We start from the raw sequence: 25,000 nt of genomic DNA, 5'->3' as shown, positions 1-25,000 counted from the left end.
TCATATCAACACCATCAGCCTGTAGAACAAAAATGCTCAATCTAAAAGGTTCTTTGGCTCAGGGTTTTAATTTCACAGAGAGTTTCATGTCCTTTAGAAACCTAACACCCTAAATCTATCCAGAGAACCACTGAAGAACCTGTTTTTTTTCTATAGTCAGACTTTCACACTTATGTTTTTTCCATGCTGTTGGTCTTGAGATTTCGGGACGTTTGATGAAGTGTGAAAGTCGTTTTTGAACCTGGGATCCAGAGAAGCGATTCCTTGTCCTCATGAAAAAGTGGTCTGGGTTTTGCTTTAACTGAACCGTGACATCGAGTATCGAGTGTGGAAGCTCTGTGTTCTCAGAGCTGTGTCATGAGCAACGTGTGGGTAAGTTATGGCTTTCAGAGAAGATGGAACATCTTGCTGATATACAAAACCAGACGTATACAGGACTGGAACTGTGTAATAATTAGCTCAGCTTTGTGGTTCGAGTGTTTGCACTGAGAACATCGTGAAAATCTCATGTCTCATCCCGGCCTGCACGGGTAAAAACCTCGTACAAGATCGGCTCCTCGTTTGCAGGGATTCCTGCACCGTGGCATAATGTGCATCCAAAAAGCACTGTTCTTCTCCACTCGAGTGTGTAATAAAGGAGCATGATCAAAACGAGCAAACGGATGAATCTATGGTTGTGTCGTGACGTATGGAACTCATTTCTGACCTTCTGAGCGGTGCGTTCTGAAATGACTCTCTGCACACATCAATGTCCAGTTCACTGTGGATTTTTTTTTTTATCTTTTAACCATTGTGTTCAGTAAACCCCTGAAAATTTGAGCTTGAATAAACAGATAGATAGATAGATAGATAGATAGATAATTAATCCCAGAGGGAAATTCATATATGTATATTTTTTTAGATAGAGAGAATATTGCAGAACAGCAGATGTTTAGCAGAGATCAAGCTAGAAACGATGATTTATATCACATTCAGTTTGATGTAAGATGTTGTGTGTGTGTCAAATAATCTGTCAACTCGGTTTTTCATAAATATTTCAATCACCATGTGGTAAATCCTCGTCTGTCCTTGTGTATTTTTAAAATTTTTTCTTTAGCGGCAGGGGAGAACGACCGAGACTTTAAGATGTGTGGAACGTGGCTGCACAATGGAAGCTCACAAACCCTGGATATTGATTTAAAGCCCGGATGTTCAGGGATCAACATTTCAGCCAACGCCAGCACGCTGTCCATCCGTGGCTCAATAACGGCTAAGTGTAAGCGGTCTCAGCCTCTGCCTCTGGCAGCTTCTCGAGGTTCCTCCAGTTCCTTCTGTGTGTACTGGGAGCCGCTGCTGGACCAGCTGATGCTGGAGCTGAACGGGGAGAGCTTCTCACTCTGTAATGCTAGGGGACTACAGACCCAGTGCTGTACTGATCTCTCTCTTGGACGTCAGAGACCTTCCCAGCTGTATGGAATCAAGAACGGCAGAGTGCGTGGGGACGTTCTGACCAGCAATGTCATGGCAGAGTACGAGTTTACTGGCCAGGAGATTAACTGCAGTAAGTTTCCATACAATAACTTCCAATCTAAACCTATGTGTGTTTCTGATTAGTGGCATCTAATCTTTCTCCTGTCTGTCATTTGTGCTTTCAGAGGCTCAATTCTGCGATAAGGCAGCTCAGGAGTCCAGAGGAGCGAACATGTAAGCTTTAATCCTAATCACACAACCTTCTCTCTGTAATCTAATCCATGCTGGTTCCAACATCAGATAAGACGTGCTCTTTGTGCATTAAAACGTGTCGCAAATGTCAGTCGAATGCAAACTGCAAACTAGTGTCGGCTCGTCCATGGGGCAAATAATGCAGATGCCAAAATCTTGTTTTATAGCAAATAATCAGAATTAAATCTTATAAATTTGTAAGTACAGACAGTGTGTCTATGATTTACAGAACCATGTCAATTTTAATGCCCATACATCATAAATGCATGGGAACTTGTTTCACCACACAAAGGCTGAGGAAAAAAAGTGTCTCCTTTTTCCAATTCACAAAGTTTTTGGTCTATTTTTTTGTGTTTTTTCTTTGAGTTTTTTGTGGGTTTTTTTTTTGTGTGCTTTTTGAGTCTTTTGTGTGCTTTTTTTAGTCTTTTGTGTGCTTTTTGAGTCTTTTGTGTGCTTTTTGAGTCTTTTGTGTGCTTTCTGAGATGTGATTGGGCTGGAAATGTTGCTGGAATCTGGCAACCCTGGTTAATGATATTACTTTGAAGACTATGACTAAGTATGATGACTGTATGCTGTCGAGTCTGCACTGCCGTGAAATGCAGTGTTACTCTACAAATTCACTAGATAGTAGCCTATAGCATACGTCAAGTGTGATAGCCTCTGCACTTCATTTTATTTGTCCTATTAATTTTATGTCCTCATTAATGTGGTCTTGCAACCCCAAAATGTACAGTCACAAGCTTCCACTGCTGCACAAAATATGATGCAGAAAAGTGTTCTGTGTGAACAGTGAGCATTTGGTCACAAACAGGAAGAGCAGAAAGAAATCTCTGAACAAATTCCAGGAAACTAAAAGTGTGTTTTGGGGCTACAAAGAGCACAATGCGTACTTATACACAAGAAAAAAAAAACCACAGAGGCCTTTTCAAACGCTTCCTATAAATATCAGGACTGGATTTACATTAGCAAAATATTCAGATGCTGATGTATTAAAGGTTTGCGTGTGTATAAAAGTGCAAGATTATTGACTAACAGTAAGGTAAAATAGTGGGCGGAGTCAATGCAAAAAGATTAATTTATCATCTGTTATAGAATGAAACTAAACTATTAATTTAAAATATGCATTTTAACTAAATTTATTAGAAAGTTCTTAATGGTCCCATGCCCCATGTCCCATGAATGCTAGTTAATCACATTTGTGTATGCTAAATATTTAAGAGCAGAATGCAGCAAAGAAATGAGATGAGATTAACACATTTTTTTTGGTAATGGTTAAATGCAGGTTTTCTTACATTCAATGTTGAAAAATGATTTGAAAAATGATAAAGTTTGAAGTAATTTTTAACCTTAGAAGAGCTAAATTGCACCACAATCATGGAAACACCCAAACATGTTACATATACGGCTTTAAAAATCTGATAATTATTTCTGAAATAACTGACAATAATGTATGAGTTTATAATAATAATAATAATAATAAATGTGTGTGTGTAGGTTAGAGGAGGCCGTCTTGAGGTCAGCGGAGGTCGGTCATGTGTATCTGCCGTGTGTTCAGAGCACCGTGATCGAGATGAAGGAAGATTTTGCAGGAAGTAACGTCACTCTGCTTGTAAGAACTGTCGTTTTTCACTTATTCATCTGCACAGTTTTGCTATAAATTTATATATAATATTAATATAAACATGACACTGCAGGCTCCGAGGGGTGTACCACCAGAGAGGATCCCGGCAGTGCACTTACCCGCCTGCCTCAAAACTGCAAACAGAAAAGTATCCAAAGTGGTGTGTAGCTACTACAAGAACAGCACGTTTTTCCAGGTACACTGCGCTTTCTGCAGTTCTTACAATAATAAATTATATTACTGAGTAAATTAGGTTAATCTGTAATTTTGTGTATGTATAAGGCATCTTTATTTATTTCAAATTCTACATGTAGAAGGTGAATTTATTTAGTGTTTTATATATATGTTTAAGGAGATATATTTAAACACAATATATCTGAATATACTGGCTCTGAATTTCCATTTTTGAAATTGACATTTTACATTAAATATTCAGGTGAAAAAAATCCAAGCAGTAGAAAATTCAGCTCCTTGTTTTATTTATGTGACTTTAAAGCTAAATCTTTAATACTTAAATATGTTTCAGACCCAATATAAAAAAGTACAAAGAAAACATTATAACAAGAATAAAATGATTGATTAAAAGAGCTAAAAGAATAAATCAATGAAATGAAATAAATATAGATTATGAAAAGATTCTTTGCAGTGTGAACTGAGGTTGATATTCTGGTGATGAAGATTGAATAAGAGATAAACGGTTTCATCTGTAACGTGTGTCTGTGTGCAGAAAAGTTCTCACAGGATTTTAGAAGACGTTGTTGGGATTACGGTGGAAAATGAGATCATCACAAACCTCCCAGAACCCATTAGAATCAAGTTTTATCACCCAGTACGTATGGTGAGTGTGTGTGTGTGTGTGTGTGTGTGTTTAAGTCACATGACACAGCATTAAAGCAAACACGAATGTTTGCTCTTCACGCTGAAGTGCAAGATCTCCACTGGTTGTAACACGTTTATAAGCGGAGGCGACGTGTTATACTTTTTTCCCTTTAAACAGTCAAAGTGAAAAACACTTCAGAGTGCATGTGGAGGTGAAGAACGAGGAGCGTGAGAAATGACAGAAGACAATCAAAAGACAGAAACAGAGCTGTTTTTATATTTGTTTATTTAATCTACAGTAGCCCCAAAAAAGATTTCTACATTTTACAAATGTTTGAATTTCACTGCATTAGAAAACAGCGTGTCAAACAAAGTGGCATTTATTTTAAAGAAAAATACCACAAGCACACTTTTCAAGCAAAACATTTCCCAAAAAAATAGATTATTATGCTTCAAAATTTAAAAATAACAGATATACTGTTCAAAATTTCCAAAAATATTTGGACACTTCAGCCTATTTTGGTTGATCTCTAGTTAATGTGATGAACTACACCACCATGTAGAAGGTGAGAAACAGCAGGAAGGATGACAGAAAGGATCAGACATCAACCACATACAACTAGAGCACAAGCTACTCAAAACAGGATCAACGAGCCTGGGTACAGAGGGAGAGTAATGCGTCGGAACCCATTCATCAGCCTCAAGAAGAAGAAGAAGAAGAAGAAGAAGGAGAAGAATGAATTTTGCAAAAGAGCATGCACAGAAGGACAGCTGCTTCTGGAGAACGGTCTCATCTTCAGATGAATCGCATGGATCTGATGGTAGAGTGGTAGTCAGGAGAAGAAATGATTCTAGAGACAGAAGTGGAAGAAGAAATATTTCAGCAGGATGATGATCCAAAACACCAGCTGCCTTTAGAAACGAAACCCTTCAGGGCATGTATGAGACGCACTGGAGAAGAAATGAGCAGCTTGTCGATGCTGTAATGTGGATGAACTGAAAGTTTTTTTGGTTGAAACTTGGAGCAAACTTCCACCGTAACTGTCACAGAAACGGTCTGATTTTAGACGCAGATGCTCTCAAGAAGTTCTGCAAAGGAAACAAATGATGGCAAACAAAATACTAAAACACTGTGACTGTGTTCATCTTTAATGAAGCCACTATTCAATATTGTTCCAAATATGTTATTTGTCTAATTTTGAACAACATTTAAGCATCTATTATTCTTATATTTTTTACCATAACAATCTACATTTTTGTGTGAAAAGTGTGCTTGTGGAATTTTTCTTTCAAATAAATGCCACTTGGTTCGACATGATGTTTTTAATGCAGTGAAATTCAGACATTTGTAAGTGTTTCTTAAGAGTCTGAATACTTTCTTGGGACCGCTGTAGGTATTTACTTATGTTTTTAAGCATTTCATTATATACTATGTCTTTTACACACACACACACACACACACACACACACACATACACACACAACATCCACTTTTCAAAGCAGTGTTTTTTTTCCTCCTGTTGTTTGCTGTTGTGACGTTTTTGTGTTTTTTTTAAAGGAAACACGGAAAAGAAAATGCGTTTCCTGGGATACAAGAAAAGGTAAAAACTCATCCTTTTTTTTTACTGTTCACATTTCTGTATAACATCATAAATTGCATGCAGCTCGGATCAGCGTACAGGCCGTGAGTTTAGTCAAGTCTGCAGAAAATAAAGCGTGTGTGTGTGTGTGTGTGTGTGTGTGTGTGTGTGTGTGTGTGTGGGTGAGATATCAGACAAGACGTGACGACGTGTCTCAGACCTGTTTCTTTTTTTTTTCCTCTGACTCGTAGATAACGAGGTCGAGTGGAGGGAGACAGGTTGCATAACGCTTCAGCTCAGCGCAGTCGAGACGGAGTGCTGCTGTAATCACCTCACGTACTTCGCTATTCTTGTGGTGAGTCGCGAGTTTAAAAGGAAATGTTCAGAGAAATCGGTGAATGATTGCAGTCACGTACAGACAGCTCCATAATTATTGGCCCCCCATCATAACAATGAGTGGAAAACAAATCTGTAAATGAACAACACGGGCAGTTGGTGTTTTTATTTATTTATTTATTTATTTATTTATTTAGCAATAGACTGGTTTCAAAATCACTGAGAAACTTCCTGTGATGTCTGACAAGGTTGGAGATGTATACTTGTACACACACAACAGTTTAACATTTAACATTTTTATTACAATTTAACATGACTTGTGCAAGACAACAACAATCTGTATATATATTTTTTTGTTCACAGTAAAAATTGAAATTAGGTTTAAATTCTGGAATCTTACACTGAAGCTTCACTTTATATGAGTTAATAATAAATAATAAAACATAAATAACCCTTATTCCTGTTTAGAGGAAAGTGATCATGCTGTATGATGTGTGAAACTTGATTATTTGGACAAAGGCAACAAAAAAACAGATTCTCTGATTCTTGAGCATAAAAATACTAATTTTAATTAAATAAACAACAAACAAACCAATAAATAAATAGTATTTTTAATGCATAGATAGATAGATAGATAGATAGATAGATAGATACCTGGTTTCTGAGGTTTACATTTTGGGAAAAAATAACTACATATTGAAATCTGTTGTGGTGTTTTTTTGTTTTGTTTTTTTGGTCATGTGAGGTTATTTGTTTGTTTATAGAAGTTGCTGAAGATCACACAATTGGTATTAAAGCTCTGATAAATAAAAACCTAGAATTGAAGGAGAGTGTACTTTCTTAGATAGATAGATAGATAGATAGATAGAGTCATTGGAAAAAGAAAGTACACCCTCAGCGCCTAAATTACAGCTGTGTAGTCCTCATCAACTTCTGTACGCAAACAAATAACCTCAAGTGACAACATAAAACACAAGAGATTTCAATATGTAGTCATTTTTTCCCTAAAAGTAAACCAGCATTCAGAAACCAGGTGTTAAAAAATAAGTACACCTTCCCTACTTCTACAGTTCTTTCAAAGAGAGTAATTAGCAGCCAGCTGTTACTAATGAAATGCACACGATTAGTTACGGATCAAGAAGTGTGACTACCTCTATAAAAACAGAACTTTTGGTAGTTTGGTGTTCTGGAGAACTCAGCTGTGTGTCTACATCATGCCAAGAAGAAAGGACATCAGCCTTAACCTCAGAGAAGCTGCTCATTAATCTGGGAAGGGTTATAAGGCCATCTCCAAACAATTTGAAATTCACCATTCTACAGTGAGAAGGATTGTGTACAAATGGAGACAGCTGCCAATCTTCCCAGGACTGAGCATCCCAGCAAATTCAGTCCAAGGTCAGACAGTTAGACCTTTTAATGCCAGATATACAGAAAAACCCAAGAGCTACATCAGGTGACCTTCAGTCTTCTGTAAGCGCATTAAATGCTTATGTTCATGACAGCACAATGAGAAAAAGACTGAACAAGTATGGCTTTCATGGAAGGGTGGCTAGGAAAAAGCCCCTTCTCTCCAAAACGAATATGCTGCAGTGGGATCTTCAGAGAGCTGTGCATTAACGAATGCCTTCAAACATCATTGAACTGAAGCGATGTTGTAAAGAGTAAGTCATAATTTCTCCAGAAAGATGTGAGAGACTGATAAACTCCTACAGAAAACCTTTACTTCAAGTTATTGTTGATAAACGTGCTTCTACATGCTGCTGAATTAGAGGGTGTACTTAGTTTTCCACACCTGGTTTCTGAATGCTGGATTACTTTTATAGAAAAAATAACTACATATAGAAATCTGTTGTGGTTTTTTTTGGTCATGTGAGGTTATGTGTTTGTTTATAGAAGTTGCTGATTACACACAATTGGTATTAAAGCTCTGATAAATAACCTAGACCTGAAGGAGGGTGCACTTTCTTAGATAGATAGATAGATAGATAGATAGATAGATAGGTAGATAGATAGATAGATAGATAGATAGATAGATAAAAAAAGAAAGAAAGAAATATTGTATAAGAACAGAGAGTAGATTTTTTTTTAAGTGTGAAATAATAATTTAAAAGAATCAGTTTTCTCGTTCTTTTGCAGGGTGCCAATAATTATGGAATAACTCATCTACATCATTATACATATGCTTCTGTGATAACAATCTTAGTATTCTTTTAAATAAATTAATAAACAGTGTTTGACAATAGAACTCCATTTTTTTGGTTGTGTAATATTTATTAAATAGAATAATTTTTTGCCAATTCTTCTGAAGGGTGCCAATAATTATGGACTGACTGTACTACAGCTTCATGACCTCAAATAATGTTCCTTCATTACCCTGGATTTTAAAGGGCATTTGTTAGGAAATAAATCTTGCTGTTAGTGATATGTCCGTCTCTCGCTGTAGGAATTGAACCCTACGAGAAGCGTGCGCCACCTGGAGGCTCTGACCATCATTACAGCGGTGTGCTGCACCGTATCCATCGCCAGCTGTGCCATTCTCTTCATATCGCTCTGCAGACAGAGGTCAGAGGTCATTCTGCCTGTGTCACTGTAACATGCTGCCTGTGCGCTGTTGTATAACAGGTTATAGAAGGTGTTATAAGAGCTGAATAAACGCCGTGCGCTGATTTGCGTTCTTGCTTTTAGGAAATCAAAGAACCATTCGAGTCTGGTGCACCGTGGTCTGGTCGTGGCTCTGTTCTTCCTGCTCGTGCTCTTCGTCCTCACCGGCACCGTGGCCAACGCTGCGTCCGAGGGCGTGTGTCGCTTCGTCGGCGGCCTGCTGCACTACACGCTCCTCAGCGTCCTCTGCTGGATGGCCGTGGAAGTGATTCACACCTTCTGGATGATGTACATGGTGTTCAGTCCGAAACCAAATCCATGGATCTGGTGCCTGCTGGGATTCGGTACGTTTACTCGCTAATTCTTCGAGCAAGGTGTGTGAAAGTTTCATGATGAAGCCTGGAGAGTGAGAATTTAATTTTGTGTATATATAACAATAATAATCAATTTTGGAGCAATCCTGATCTTTTTTTAAGGCAAATTTTTTAAAAACAATAATTTAGAGGTGAATTTAGACCCAGTATATTTAATTATACCAGCGTTGAATTTTTTTTTAATTTATAAATGAAAGTATTCCAGCTAACAATCCAAGCAGTGGAAAATTACACTCCTTTTTTTTTTTTTTAAAGAATTCTGTTGATAAGAATTGAGGAAGAACTTTCGCAGAAACAATGCTTTTCTTGAATTTTTGAATAAAGGAGGCCAGATTCTTTCTTTTTTATTATTTCTTTATACTGATTTGTTAAAGTTGAATCTTCAATGCTGAAGTTTCAGAAAGGTGAATTCAGATCCTATGTATCAAAATACTTTAAAAAATTTAAAAAAGATCTACAGAGTAAAATGCTTTTATTCTCCGTATTGTGAATTCTGTAAATTTACACTAAAGCTGCACTTAATGTGAATTAATATTAAATAAATAAATAAATAAATAAGCCTTGTTTTTATTTGTGTGTTGTGGCGTTAGTTCAGAGAAATGTTCATTCATCATGCTGTATGATGAAATCACTTCCTTCATTTGGAATTTTGTCCTTTCCGTGTCTGATCCAGGTGTTCCGGCTCTGCCGGTTATTATTTTGGGATCCATCGGAGACATTTATGGCCAGAGGGCGGTGAAGTCCAGTGATGATCTCACAACTCCGTATCGCATGTAAGGCATAAATGTAATTTCAGAGTGTGTGTGAGTGTGGACTATTTGTGCAGTAATAATAATCGGGATGTGGTGTGTGGCTTCAGGTGCTGGATGACGGACTCTCCGGCGGCTCTGATGGCTCACTTCATCATCAACACAGGGCTGCTGGTGGCGGTGGTGAGCTCCGGCCTCGTCATGCTTTTCCTGGTGTTCAGGAAGATCCGTCACCGGGACGAGTGGAGGACGAACCGCGTGGCCTTCCTCAGCATCTGGGGTCTCAGCTGTCTGTTCGGTTCCACCTGGGTTCTCGCTTTCTTTTCTTCTGAAGCCTCAGAAACCGTCCTCTTCCTCTTCTGCATCATTAACTCATTACAAGGTGAGTTTCTGGGCGGTTTCTCTTTTCCTGTCGCCGCACGGACCGAGCCGAAGGGCAGCGCCGCAAACGCCATTGTTTATGTGGCAGAAATTTCCTGTGGAGATGATATCAGAACAAAATGTTCCTGCCCTGCTGTGTGTTTACTCTCTACACTGCTGCTGTTTAACTCCTCAGGACTCAGTCTGGAGTTTAGTAAACGCCTTCATTTAGGCTAGATGCAATATTTTAGAGAATTAATGTAAATTATTAAATAGATTAATTAAATTAAATTAATTCATGAACAAGTGCTTTATTTTTAGTATAATTTGAACACACTGTATAATTGGTAATAATAAATCATAAATAAATTAAATAAATTAATTGATTAAAACATACTGAATTATTTAAAAAATAAAAGTAATTATTAAACATAATGTAGGATTTGTAATATAATTATAAATTCTGAAATAAATTATTTAAATTAAGTGTAACAAATTGATTAAATTAATTCATGAAAAAGTGCTGTAGGATATTTAATATCGTTTAGATTTTATAATTTTAATTTTAATAATTAAATTTAATTTTAATTATGAAATTAATTAACACTGTATAATTGGTAACTTAATAATAAATAAGAATAAATAAAATAAATGAATAAATTTAATTAATTGATTAAAACATACTGGAATGTTTTTGTAATATAATTGAAAATTATGAAATAAATTTATTTATTTAAATGTAATTATTAAACATGCTGTAGGATTTGTAATATCTTTATAAATTCTGAAATAAATTATTTAAATTAAATGTAATGAATTGATTAGAACCCTGTTGAAATAAGTTAATGAAATATCTTAACATTATGAAATAAGTTAATTAACGCATCCCGTGTGATTTGTGCAGGATTTTTCCTCATGTTGCGGTTCTTCGCTCTGGAGCGGATGCAGAAGAATTCTCCGTCCAGTTCGGACTTCAGCAGCACCGGATCCACGCGACAGCACATGCTACAACCTCCGGAGAAGAACTAGGAGTGACCTCCTAAAAAAAGGGACTCTTTTAAAAAAAAAAAAAAAAAAAAAAGCTAAGAGTGTGTTTAGTAGTCATTTTAGAAACAGGTTTCAGAGACGGGCATTTATAAAAAATTTATATTTCAGCATTAATCCCTGCTGGTCAGGTCTGTGGCTGTGCACTGAAGAAAAAAATAAAACAGACCAAAAAGAAAAAAAGCTTCATCAACATTAAGCTGAATATTCGACTGTATAAACTCCGTACATTTATTACGTGTTTTGAAAAAGTCCATTTCTCTTGTAGCACTTTAGTTTTATTCCTTATGCTTTGACTACTGTTCAGAAATACTGTTCATTTTAAATAATAATAACAAGTAGATTTTAAGCACAAAGATGACAAAAGTTGTTTTTTAAAGTCCTTATTATTTATTGACACAAATCGAACAGTTCTGTTTCCACAACGAGCCTCAATTATGGTTTAACGTTTATCGTTTATTGCACTGGATAAAAAACAAATTTATTCCTCATTCATTCACAGGAGCGTTTACTCAAGAAATGTGAAATTTACAAAAACACAGTTAGCTGGAAAATTGTTCGTATCGTACGTTACTCTCCTGAGTTTGTGTAAATCTGCGTATAAGGAGACTCGCTGTCGTGAACCTCGACTGATCGTCTCCAGATCGTATAACTGTCCATGAGTTCCTGCGATTTTATAAACGGATTACAGTCACGTTTAAATCACTCATTTATTTCACTTACACACTGACAAATAAATTAAGACAATAAGACCAGCCGTTCAATCAGGACAAAAGTAATGGCACCCTCTAAAAGGAGAAGGAGTTAGTGTGGGTCTATGGGAGCTGACACGCTGCAGTGGCTGAGCTGCATTATTGGAAGATTTAGCTCATGTCACACTTAGGAGGCGCTCTTTCACCGTTCAGTCGCCACTCAGCTCTCTGTGAGCTTTGCCTTTTATGGAGTTTTGTGGGCGTGGCTAAATGTAAATGTGCCGCTTGGTAATTACAGCTGATCTGCGTTTATTAACATTTTATCAACAGAATTTTTAGTTCGGTTTGGACATGAAATCATTTACACACATCTTTTTAAAAGATGATGAATGAGACCTGATGTTGGCGCTGTTACAGAAGCAGAGTCTGTAAATCTTAATTAAACCATGATTATAATAAATTAGTGTTACAGTGTGATGAGTTGGTGTCATGTACAGGACGGAAATGCAGATTTCAGGATTAACTGAAGAGGTTTCACACAAAGAACAAATGAATAATAAATGAATGAAGCACAGAGTTTTATAGGCCATATAAAGTAAATATTTAGCCCTTGATTAAAAGTATTTCTAACTGTAAATGGCTTGTGTTTTTGTGTCTAATCTCAGTGAGGAAACTTCGTGATGTATTTCTGGAGATGGAGAATTTGTGTTTATTCTGTCATTGTCAGTTTTTCGCACGTTTTCCGTGGTGTAAAGCATTTTCCTCTTGCGCGTGTTTTTAAATACGTCCTTTATTTCTCACTGTTATTGAACTGGCAGTAAACTGCAGCTCAGCCAGACGAACTTTCCGTAATATACGGCACTTTTATTAAGTGATTTTATTTATTTAATGAGTTAAATCATTTAGCAGAACCTGAACCTCAATTTATGATGTGTAATTTGATTTTAGTGGAAATGTATTGAATATTATATGTAGGTCTGAATGTTTCTCTTTGAAGCTGAGATCTTGAAATTTTATTTAAAAAAAATTCCGATAGTAAAAATGTAATAATTTAGCATCTTATATTCAAGACTTTCTGATGACTATTGAAATGTTTTGTTCTGAATTTCTATGATTTGAAAATAATTTTCTACTGCTTGATGTTTTTACACTTACATTTTTTTTTTTAATTAAAATGTTTAAAGAAATTCAGAGCCAAAATATTTAAATATCTGAGATATCAGGAGATTTTCCTACACTGAAGCTGAGCTTTTTTAGTGAATAAAAGCTTTTTTTGTATTTGTGTATTTTGGAGCTATTTCTGTTTAAAAATAAATGTGATTATGTTGTGTACAGTGATAAATAAAAGCTGATGATATTATTTCCACAAAAAGCAGTTTTTGTTGTTGTTTTTGTTTCTTGTTTTATACAGCAACTGCACATTACGTACACAGTGATGATTTTATCAGGAAATAATTTAGTATCATTTAAAACAGATTTTTTATGTTATTTATCTTGAGAAGTCACTCAGGAAGACACTTTTATGAAGAAATAAAAAAGCTTTTATTAAGAAGTAAATAAACAAACAAACAAACATTCACATCACAAAATCGTTCATTTTAAATTCTGACACTGATTAAAATTTTATTTTTTCTTTACTACAAAGATTATTATTTTTAATATAGTAAGATTCACTTTTTTTTCTAAGCCTTACTTTACATACGATGTAAGATGGAGTGATAATTGCACAGACCTCAGTCTTTATCTGATGGAGGTTTCGTGTATGTGACGTTTCATAGCTTTGTTATCAGTTTTTTTCCGATCTGATGATCTCCAGGGCGTTTCTCTGGTAATTTCTTTTGTGTGCACTTCACAGAGTACAGACAACAAACTGAAGATTACAAAAAGAAAATAACATCTTAATAACGTTCCACGAGACAACATGACAACAAGACGTACACTTCACCTCCTCTCACAGGCTGCAAGAAATAACTATTGCTTTGACTTTTTCTTCTGTGTAACTAATAAAACAAATGATGAGAAGTTAAAAATAACTAGTCATGACTTTTTTTAAAGAAAAACTTAACTGTTAATATTTGTTAAAAGCAATATTTTATCGATCATTTGTACTTTTGTTATGTGAGTTACAGTTACAGTTTGTCTCCTGATTCTCTTCAGGACTTCACACATAACAAGTCTCTTTTTTTCATTTTTCACATGAATCTTGTGTTAAATTTGACTCATTTGCATATTTGTGTATGTGCTATAATCAGCCTGGTCTAATTAACTGCAGCTAAAACTTACATCTTGTCACTTTTAAGCCAAATTGTGTCTCTTACACAGCAACCTGATCACAGACTGTAAGTGTTTCATTAAACACATTAAATCGTCATTCTAACTGTTTGCTGATGTTGTGTAATTATCAATATCATTTCATTTATTAGCGCTTAATTACAGAGTTCTGGAAACCTGAGGAGAAAGAGCCACTGTGAGTAAAATCTATTTCTGAGTTTTTTTAATTGGTTTTACATCATGTGATGAGAAATACAGCTCAGATGTGTTTCATTACGTAACTAATTAGCGTAGCTTTAGATTTAGGAGAACAGAGTTATGGTTCGGTTTGTGTTCCCTGCTCATGTGAGGAGATTCTGCAGAAAATAATCCAACATTTAATGGGCTTTATGACAGAGTAGCCAGACAGAAGCCTCTCCTCAATGCAAGACACGTGAAAGCCTGCTTGCAAAAAAAAAAGGTTTTCATGCTTTCATGTGTCTTGCACTGAGGAGAGGCTTCCATCTGGCCACGCTGTCATAAAGCCCAGATAGGTGGAGTGTTGCAGTGCTGGTTGACCTTCTGAAAGTTTCTCCACAGATGATCTCTGGAGATCAAACAGACTGACCATCAGGTTCTTGGTCACCTCTCTTACCAAAGCTCTTCTCCCTGATTGCTCAGTTTGGCCAGACGGCCAGCCCTAGGAAGAGTCCCTTTTGTTCCAAACTTCTTCCATTTAAGAATTATGGAGGCTGCTGTGCTCTTGGGAACCTTCAATGCAGCAGAAATGGTTTTGTCTCCTTCCCCAGATCTGTTCCTCAACACAATCTTGTCTCTGAGCTCCACAGGCAGTTCCTCTGACCTCATGGCTTGGTTTTTGCTCTGATATCTGCATCTTCAGCTGTTAGACTTTATACAGACAGGTGTGTGTTTTTCCAGATCATATCACGCCCAATCAGTTGAATTTGCTGCAGATGGACTCTGATCGACGTGCAGAAACATCAGAAAGATCCAGAGAAATGAGATGCACCTGAGCTAAATTTCAGGTGTCATAGCAAAGGGCCTGAATGTTTATATCAGTGTGATATTTCATTATTTCTTTTTAATACATTTGCAAAGTTCACAAATCAGTTTTTTTGCTTTGTCATTATGGTTTATGGAGTGTAGACTGATGTGAAAAAATACTTTAAAGCATAAAGCTGCAACATAACAAAATGAATGCACTGTAAATAAAAAGTGCACAATAAATGAGTGTACCGTCTGTATGAAGATTTAATGATTTAAAGATCTAATAATCTGTTACAGATTATTTATAACATTTAAAAAAAGAAAAACAATAAATGAGTATGTTTGTCTTGTATTAAAAAAAATTCTATATTTGAGTGTGTGCTTCTTACGACTGTGGTTAGGTTTTAGATAAATAATTAGGGAGCTAGTTAATTAAACCTGATTAAGGAAAAAAGATCCCTAATTATAACCTCACACTTCAATTCAATTCAATTTTATTTTATTTGTAAAGCACTTTTAACAATGGACATTGTCACAAAGCAGAAATAAATACATTCAAGACATAAATTTTAAGTGTATGAATTTATCCCTAATGATCGAGTCAGAGGTGACGGTGGTGAGGAAAAACTCCCTGAGATGATACGAGGAAGGAACCTTGAGAGGAACCAGACTCTAAAGGGAACCTCATCTGGGTGACACCGAATAGTGCGATTATAAATCATTCCCTTCTATAACTGTGTACTGCATGGACAAATAGTGCAGTTGTGTAACCAGGAAATTCTGAGCTTCTGAGCAATTTATGAATACGAGCATCAGAGTCATTTCTGAATTCATTATGGTTTTAACTTGAAGTCTATTTTGTTGAAGTTATCAGCTGTTCAGTGATGGAGACTTGAGTGTAAACTGTTCTAGACACTTCAGTCCAGTCTCTTTTTTTTTGCTTCCTGGATTTAGATGATGTCAGTGTGATCTGTTTGGAGAATGACGTCATGATAACGAGACAGAGTGACTGAGCAACTTCAGACACTAGAGGATGCTATTCACATTCTGCAATGTTCTAATTAAACCATCAGTTTTGCATGTTGCATAATTACATAAAATTGTATAAAAAAAAAAACACGGCTTCTGTTGACAAATCCGATTTCAGGAGATATCTGATCACAGAATTTACCACATTAACAGAGCTCACTAATATAATTTTATCCATATTTAGGGAAAAATCTGCTGTGACACAAAAACATCCACATAATTAGTGTGAATCTTTTGTGTGAAATTTATTATTAGTTTTGAAAAAAATTCATTAGTCATGTGTTCATCAACTCTAATAAAACTTGATTAAGAAAATTCATTAACACTATAAAATAAAATATTTAATGTATTATACACATGGAGTATATCCAGGTGTTTATGATGGTTTTATGGTGGTTCCACCTCTGTTGTGGGATTTATAGATTCATCCCTGAGATGCCAGTGATCCCGAACCCTTCTGCTCTCAGGACCTGCCTGATCCATCCTGATCCTCATCCATACTTCTGCTTGAAGTTCTCATCACCTAAAACCACTCGCTGCTGCTGAGGATGGACCTCACACACATCCTGAAGATCACTGAGATTACTGAGGATGGTTCCACTTAGAAACCATGAAGACTACAATTCCCACAAACAGTTCTGCTCTCAGGTCTCTATCAGTGAACAGATGATAACTTCAACAAACAGACTTCATGTGAAAACTGTAATGAGTTTCCTGGTTACACAACTGCACTATGTCCATGTAGTACACAGTTATAGAAGGGAATGATTTATAATCGCACTATTCGGTGTCACCCAGATGAGGTTCCCTTTTGAGTCTGGTTCCTCTCAAGGTTTCTTCCTCATATCATCTCAGGGAGTTTTTCCTCACCACCATCACGACTGGCTCGCTCATTAGTGATAAATTCACACATTTATAAATTTATTTCTGGTTTTTATATACTTCTGTAAAGCTGCTTTGTGACAATGTCCATTGTTAAAAGCACTATACAAATAAAATAAAATTGAATTGAATTGAAGTGTGAGATTATAATTAGGCATCTTTTGTTTTCCTTAATCAGGTTTAATTAACTAGCTACCTAATTATTTATCTAAAACCTAACCACAGTCGTAAGAAGCACACACTAAAATACTGAATTTTTTTTAATACAAGGCAAACATACTCATTTATTGTGTTTTTCTTTTTTCAGATGTTGTAAATAATTTGTAACAGATTACAGATTATATTGAATTGAGTTGAATTTTAATTTATACTTCATTATTTTCAAATTCTTTGATTTTTTTTTTTTACTATATACATCCTGTATATTTTTCATTTAGTTTTTACTACTTAAGTGCTTAATTGTAAAGAGCTAAAAGAGCTACCACTTTATGATTTTTTCCTCTAATATGAGCATCAGGAATTAATCCTTAAATTATAAAACACATTTCAGCTTGACAACTTTAAATCTTTTAAACTCTAAAGCTACAATTACAATGTCTGAGCCACACAAACTACACACTAATACACTCTAGTTTTTACATAAGATCAGATTAAATGAATTAGTAAAACAATAATAGAATAAATTAAATAAATATTTCACTTGAATAAATAACTTTGGGTTCATATTATGTAGCTTTATTACATAACTGATTTAAAAATTATGTATAAATGTAAATTTTATGTAAATTCACTGATAACTTGAATTGATATTTTTCGAATTTCCAAATTAACCAAATTTCGTAGTATGTAAGTATGATGACTAAATATTCTTATCTAATCTTAATAATGCTGATGTGTACTTGACATAAATTTAGTGTCTTTACTGGGGGTTTTTCTGTTTAATTTAATTGAATGTCAGTGATAACACAGATTTGGCAAAGAAATAACAAGTGCTGTGGAAAAGAAAGTCACTCGTTGGTAAAATGTGGAAAAGAAAATCAGAAGAAAGTTGCAACGCGTCCTTGGAAAATTACACAACAGGGTTTTTACTGCTGTCCTTGAGTGACATGGGGAGATCACTTAATTACCAAATTACACACACACACACACACACACACACATACACACACACACACACACACAGCACTGTTAAATAGAGGAATTTGCCAAATACATGATGTCATGGAGTGGATGAATTATTTACGCTGTGTGTGTGTGTGTGTGTGTGTGTGTGTGTGTGTGGGAGGGATTTTGGGTAGTTTCCTCTTTTAGTGGAACAGAGGTGGGTTTTTGGGTTATACAGCTGAATGGGAAATTTTAACGTCCTTCAAGTTATCTCTTTTTTTAAAATGATAATAACTTTTCTTTGTATTTGTTCAAAATATAAATACAGTAAAGTTGTAAATATCCCATGATTCATGATTGTTACTGTTCCCACTTCGAAGTTTATTTTCAGCGTATCCTGAAGAGTTTTATTCCTCTTACACCTCAGCAATATGCTAACAACTGTGATTTTTTTTATTTTTTAAAAAATAAAATAAATTTTTTTATCTGTTTATAGTTACATTTAATGTTCATGAAACGAGTGAGTTCCTGTTGTCACTTACGTTATAGCAGCTATAAACACTCGTTCCCTCACCAGCTTCTCTTTATTCTCTCTCTTCAAGTTAATAAGACACAAAAAACAAACTCCTCTGTCCTGAAGATGTCAAAAAACTAAAAGTTACAGCTTTACCTCTGACTGTTACAAAGCGCTGACACTGGAGACTCCTTCCATCAATGTTAAATAAACGTCTCCTAAACATATTGTTTATCAATTACACATATTTTGCTTTTTAATCTGTTTATTACCAGTGGAGCGTCTGATGTACGAGTCCCTGTGAATGAGCTGTTACTATAGAAACAATAATGTATTAGAACGAGCGCATTAATTATAAATAAACCTGTGATTTGCAGCTGCACTACTGTCAGAGCTGCTGTTCTAGAAAACTAATCAACACCTTCTGACCAATCAGAATCCAGAACTCAGCAGCTTTCTTGAATAAAGCCTTCTTTGATTAAAAAAAAATAAATGAATAGTTGTTAATAATCTATTGCTCTGATTAGACCTAGAAACTAAAATGAATCACTTTTTGTATTGTTTTTTTTTTCTGTTTACGATTTCAAGGTGAATATATTTTGCTATAAATTATAGATTATAAACAGATGTGAAAGTCCACCTATCAGCTCTCACTTCCTGTTTTCACTGTTAGGTTTTCTGCACTACAGAATGACCGTTTCCTTTAAACTGGTCATGGTGTCCTGTGAACATGATTCAATTCTTCTGACACACTTCACCAGAACAAAGAGCAGAAAGCTTTCTGGTGGAAAATTATGGAATGTGATTCCACATAGAACAGAGCGAGGTTTGTGTTATTCAGTGACATGGGCACTGTGTTACAGTGAGGATTAGGGTCGTGATCTCAGATCAGCCGCAGTGCCGTCGTTGTACCTGAGACACGGAGGAGTGACTTACCCCTGAGTCATGTGCCCTGTTTCACTAGCTTCACTCGACTTTACATAGACATGACTTTCAGCTCCAAGTCCAAGCTTGAAATTAACATCACATCACGCTTACGTTCAAAACCAGGTAACAAACATGATTAAGGAATTGAACAGAAATGAGGAAAAGCAGAAAATTAGGATTGTACATAGGCAACTATGAGCACAGATTAGAAGTAGATTTGTGGCACATACAAGAAACAGAAGAGTTTATAAACTCAGCTGTAGTTAATAAAGTAGGAAATAAAATAAAATACATTCAATTAAATTAAACACAGACACTGATAAGCCATGTGCAGTCAGGACAGAGATCAGGATGCTTCTGGACCACATGGAAATGAAAAAGATTGATTCATTTTATTTTTTTTTACCCTGACACACATCACTCTACATGTGTAATGTGTGTGCAATCCTCAGCGTTTGGTCCAGATGAGCATGTGAGCCGGGGGAGAGACGGGACTTCCCATTATTTCTCATCCTCACTCTGGAGGAGGGACTAATGACTCGCGACTAAAGCTCTGAAAAGACCTGTAAATACACAGCTGTGCTATATTTATAAAGTGCTTATAAAAGTTTGTGGATTTTGTGGGGTATTCTGATTTTAGGATTAGTGACAGTTCAGTATGAATAAATCTATACAAAACTCAAAAATCTGAATGTAAGAAAAAATTCTAAATGTAAATGTATATAAATAAAGAAAGAGATACATCTAGAAAAACCCTGTCAAATAGAAACACATCTTTCTTTCTAAAGATAGTGTGGAAGAATTACCCTGATAAATTACTGATAAATGACTTAAAAGAAATGCACACGAGTTGTCATCTTTGCTAAGAAAGAAAGGGGAAAAAGTTTTTACTGTTTTTTTTTCCTTTAAATTGCTCTCCGTTTCCAGAAACTCTTTCACTGCATTTGATGAACGTGATGTTAGGGAGATTTTGTGGCTCTTGAAAATTCTGCCAGGATATTTCACCTCAAACCCAGGTTGCCTCTGGAAGGAGGTTAAATCTTAGCCATAGATTAATATTTCTACATGATAAAGATCCAAAACAACACTGAAATGGTTTCGGGACACAAAAAATCAATTGAAATGTTTTGCAACAATCATGTCAGTGTCCAGATTTGAACTTTGTTGAAATTGAAGATGTAGATGTGGACAAACCTGGGAATCTAACCACAATTAAAATGCTGTGGATGGAGAAGTATCTGAGATCCTCTACATGTTCCTCCAGCCTCAGGTGTGTGAGAGTGTTGAAATGCAGCTTCACATGTTCTTCACATGTAATCACATACCACTCACATAATCACTAATCTACTGCACCAAAAATATTAAACCCTACATGTTTATTTCAGTTTTGCTGTTTCTGGACCTTAGTGCCGCTTTCGATGCTGTAGACCGCAGCACTCTTCTAGACAGACTGGAAAATCATGTAGGACTTTGAGGAACAGGCCTTAAAGGGTTCAGATGGTATTTCGAAGTCTGGGATTATTTTGTTGAATCTGATTAGATCACACTGACATGAAGAATCCCACATGGATCAATTCTGGGATCCATTTTATCCGATCTGTATAAGCTCCCATTTGATCAATTCATACAGATCTACATCGCTGCTTCTGAGTCTTCTTTGTAATCAGTGCACATCTCGACTCCAGGAGACTAAAAACCAAAGACCAAATCCAAAATCTTGTTCTAATAGACTCAGATCTGAGCTTTATTAGCCATCGAAGGTAACACAGTCAGCAAAATAGCATTTTATTATTGTCCCTACAAGATCCCGAGAAACTAATCCACGCTTTTATTACCAGCAGAGTCGACTTCTGTAACCAGACTTCCTAAAAAATATGAATTCAAACCTGGAACTCATTCAAAATGCTGCTGCAAGACTTCTAACCAAAACCAGGAGACCAGAGTGTGTTAGTGCAGTGCTCAAACCTTTACACTGGCTTCCTGTTAGTCACAGAAATGTTGCTTCTAGTCTGTAAATCACTAAATGGTCTGGATCCTGAATACATCTGTGATGTGCTAAAGGAATAGAAACCCAACAGGTCTCTTAGATCCATGCGTGCAGGTCAGCAGGTCAGCAGGTCAGTACCCTGAACCCTGAACCCTGAACCCTGACCCCTGACCCCACACTGACCACTGCGAAGCAGCTTTCAGCTTTAATGAAGCTCTAAACTTTAATCATCTCATGTGTAGAGATTTTTAAATCTAGATTAAAACATTGCACTTGAAATATCTATTGCACTATAATCTTTGCATTACTTTTTCAGCACTTTTCAGCATTTCTTTTCTTTTCTGTTTAATATTATTGTTAATATGACTTAAATCTTTAATCAATACTTGATTTTATTCTAATTTCATGTTATTGTCTTGTATATTCCTCATTTTATTTGTTTTTTTTTTTAAAGCACGTGAATTGCCTTGTGTATGAAATGTGCTATAGAAATAAACCTGCCTTGCCTTAAAGGGTGCCAATAATTCTGCATTTGACAGAAAACTACATGTGATATGATGGAAACAAAATGATCTCCAGAGTAAAATATCTGATCTTTAATCATAAATCATCTTATCATGCCTGTTTAGCTATGAGAGAAGAAGAGATGAAGAAATGAAAATTCCTTCATGCTGCATGAAGATTAATTCTGAAGTTACTTGGATACAGAAGCAGATTGTAAACACTTTCTTTCTGCTGCTATAAATATTTCTTTGCGGAACAGCATGTAGATTCTTCTGTCTTGAACTTTTTTCTCAGTCTGACTTCTCGTTTTGAGGTGGAAGGTCAGTCGCTCTGCAGAAGAAAGAGAAGTATGAAGTGAAGGACAAGCAGTTGGAGCAGATGAAAGGGGATTTCCGCCACTCCAGCAGCCAATCAGAAGCGACATAAACAAGTTGCGTCACTCAGCACGAGCGCGACGTGCTTTTCATTTCGCTTTGCGCGAGCCAGTGCGCGTCCCGGTTCTGAGCGCGCGGTTCTGAGGGACGGGAGCAGGAATGGCCTCGGTGCTGGAGGAGGTGGCTGAAGCGGAGCTGATCCACGTGGCTTTAGTCAGAAGCAGCGCGGGCGCGTGCTTACGGGGCCACCTGAAGAAATCCGCGCGCGCAGTCGCTCTCAAACTCCTGAGCACGGACAGGTGAGTGCAAAAGTTTGCATCCCCGCCAGGGTGATGGCGGAGAGAAAAGGAGAAAAGTCGTCTAGTATCTGAAGTATTTTTGCAATTTGTTTACAAATAAAAAACAGAAAAATCACAAAAACACCTCACCTGTGAAGAGCCAACACCTGAGCCGGAAGTTCTTAAGGAAAAGAGGTGAAAATCTGGAGTTATTAAAGTAGATCACATTCAGCAAAGGTGTGTGTGTGTGTGTGTGTGTGTGTTGGGGGGGGGGTGCAAACTTTTGAACTGATGCTTTAATTTTTATTTTAATTACTATTAATCTTAGCATCCACTCCTTGCCCTGTTTTGTTATTTATACTAATGAGGAAAGATCTGTGAGGAACCGAAGACCCTACACTCTGAGAATAAAGGTACTAAACTGAACCGTGTCAGGTCACTGGGGTGGTACCACTGAGTACCTTTAGTACCTTTAATGAGTACCTTTTACCTGGAAAGATGCCTTTCATTTCAATGTTAAAAACGAATTACGTTCCTAATTAGGAATCATTCATAAAGGTGAGTGTATGCACATTTCCAGCGGAAGAGGTTCTCTTCTTTCGGAGTGCACACAGAACCCTAAGAACCCTTTAAAGAACCTTTTCTAATTCTAGTTCCTGAACCAGCGTCTTCCAAGTAATTATAGCTCTAAAGCTCTAAAGATTTTTAACTTGAATTCCTCTTATTTACAGAATACAGTGTCAGAGTGATGCTCTCAGAAATGAAGGTACCGGACTGTGACTGGCTCTCACGTGTGGCTGGTGTGTGTGGTGGCGCTCTCACGTGAACATCTTTCCTACTTTTAATTGTACATTAGCTGGAAATGTGCATGTCGTTTACTGTTCATTAGCCAACCAGGTTCCTTAAACCGTTTCCCTGGAAAGGTTTACTCACAACCAGATTAAACCAGTGACAAGGAAACCAACCTTTTCTTTTTCTGAGTGCGTGAGAATATTCATCACATTCAGAACGAGTAAACTTTTGGACTGATCATTTTTCCTCTTTTTATCAGTAATTTTAACTTTTTTATGATAATGAGAGTTATAGAGAGATTACATTTACATTTATGGCGTTTGGCAGACGCCCTTATCCAGAGCGACTTACAATTATCTCATTTATACAACTGAGCAGCTGAGGGTTAAGGGCCTTGCTCAGGGGCTCAGCAGTGGCGGCTTGGTGGTGCTGGGATTTGAACTTTCAGCCTTCTGATCATAAGCCCAACGTCTTAACCACTGAGCTACCACTTCCCTAGAGAGATAGATATGATATATAATAAAATCTGTGAAACTAAACGTATGATGTCAAAGCTATGTATGATTTTTAAATGTAAAAAAATCTTAATAATGTGAATAGTGTAATGCTATAATAGTGTAACTGTGCGCTGTTTTGATCGTCAGTTGGTGACATATCTGGTGAAATTTCTTGAGTGTTTGCGTGCAGACAGTGATGCAGAGTCATCACCACAAACTGAAAGCTGGAGTAGGGTTTACTTTCTGTTTTGTATTGAGCTTTAAACGGATGCCTCTGTGTGTGTGTGTGTGTGTGTGTGTGTGTGTGTGTGTGTGTGTGTGTGTCCTCCAGCTGTGTGTCTCAGATGCAGGACGCGTTGGCGTGGGGTGGAGTGTGTGTGGAGCGAGTTCTGCAGCCTGTAGGTGTGTATCGGAGTCGTTTTCTCACTGGCCTGCTGTGGGACTGGATGCCTGAAGGATCTCTACACTCACTGCTGTATGAGGTGAGATCACACTTTAACAGTCTCGTGTGTGTGTGTGTGTGTGTGTGTGAATTTATTCTTTATTATAGTGTTATAATTATTTTACACATATCCTGATACATGAAGACGTTTTCTACGATACATATGTGTCATGATATTTATATACAAGCAAAAAAATTGGCAATAGATATGTTTATTTATCAGTTCTTTTTATTTGTTATTTTATGAAAAGCGTACTGTAATGTGATTTCTCATGATATTGATGTTATATGATGATCACTCAGCTCTAATTAAAACCCCACATCATGACAAAATGACTCTTATTGCACTCAGGAATGGCAGCAGTAGAACTCAGAGCTACGTTTATTTAAGATTATATTCATAATTTGTAGAGATGGTACGATAGTGTTTTTTTTTCTGATACTGATACTGAAACTGTGAGTATCAGTAAATGTCAAAACCCATCTAATATCTATTTCTTTAAAAACTACTAAGTCTTAAAATGATTTTTTTTTT

General features: G+C 36.3%; 2 protein-coding genes across 5 annotated transcripts in view; both read left to right on the top strand.

Annotated features, from left to right (window-relative positions):
* Positions 1-13,249, top strand: part of adgrg1 (adhesion G protein-coupled receptor G1) — a 22,465-nt gene extending 9,216 nt beyond the window's left edge. For 2 of the 3 annotated variants that reach the window (XM_053238302.1, XM_053238303.1), the window contains exons 3-14: positions 1,097-1,540; positions 1,635-1,683; positions 3,196-3,310; positions 3,396-3,518; positions 4,050-4,160; positions 5,700-5,742; positions 5,973-6,076; positions 8,501-8,619; positions 8,743-9,002; positions 9,706-9,805; positions 9,892-10,163; positions 11,046-13,249. In XM_053238302.1, coding sequence (XP_053094277.1) covers positions 1,097-1,540; positions 1,635-1,683; positions 3,196-3,310; positions 3,396-3,518; positions 4,050-4,160; positions 5,700-5,742; positions 5,973-6,076; positions 8,501-8,619; positions 8,743-9,002; positions 9,706-9,805; positions 9,892-10,163; positions 11,046-11,170 — 1,865 coding nt within the window. In that variant the 3' untranslated portion in view covers positions 11,171-13,249. The remainder of the gene's footprint in view (positions 1-1,096; positions 1,541-1,634; positions 1,684-3,195; positions 3,311-3,395; positions 3,519-4,049; positions 4,161-5,699; positions 5,743-5,972; positions 6,077-8,500; positions 8,620-8,742; positions 9,003-9,705; positions 9,806-9,891; positions 10,164-11,045) is intronic. The other variant, XM_053238304.1, reaches the window with a different exon arrangement.
* Positions 13,250-22,539: 9,290 nt separating this feature from the next.
* Positions 22,540-25,000, top strand: part of si:dkey-181f22.4 (receptor-interacting serine/threonine-protein kinase 2) — a 12,586-nt gene continuing 10,125 nt past the window's right edge. The window contains exons 1-2 of one of the 2 annotated variants that reach the window (XM_053238341.1): positions 22,540-22,755; positions 24,355-24,505. In XM_053238341.1, coding sequence (XP_053094316.1) covers positions 22,616-22,755; positions 24,355-24,505 — 291 coding nt within the window. In that variant the 5' untranslated portion in view covers positions 22,540-22,615. The remainder of the gene's footprint in view (positions 22,756-24,354; positions 24,506-25,000) is intronic. The other variant, XM_026930298.3, reaches the window with a different exon arrangement.

Source organism: Pangasianodon hypophthalmus, chromosome 11 (genome assembly GCF_027358585.1).
Source record: "Pangasianodon hypophthalmus isolate fPanHyp1 chromosome 11, fPanHyp1.pri, whole genome shotgun sequence".
Classification (NCBI taxonomy): Eukaryota; Metazoa; Chordata; class Actinopteri; order Siluriformes; family Pangasiidae; genus Pangasianodon; species Pangasianodon hypophthalmus.
The sequence above is the reverse complement of the archived record's forward strand: the minus strand, read 5'-3'. Positions and strand labels throughout refer to the sequence as shown.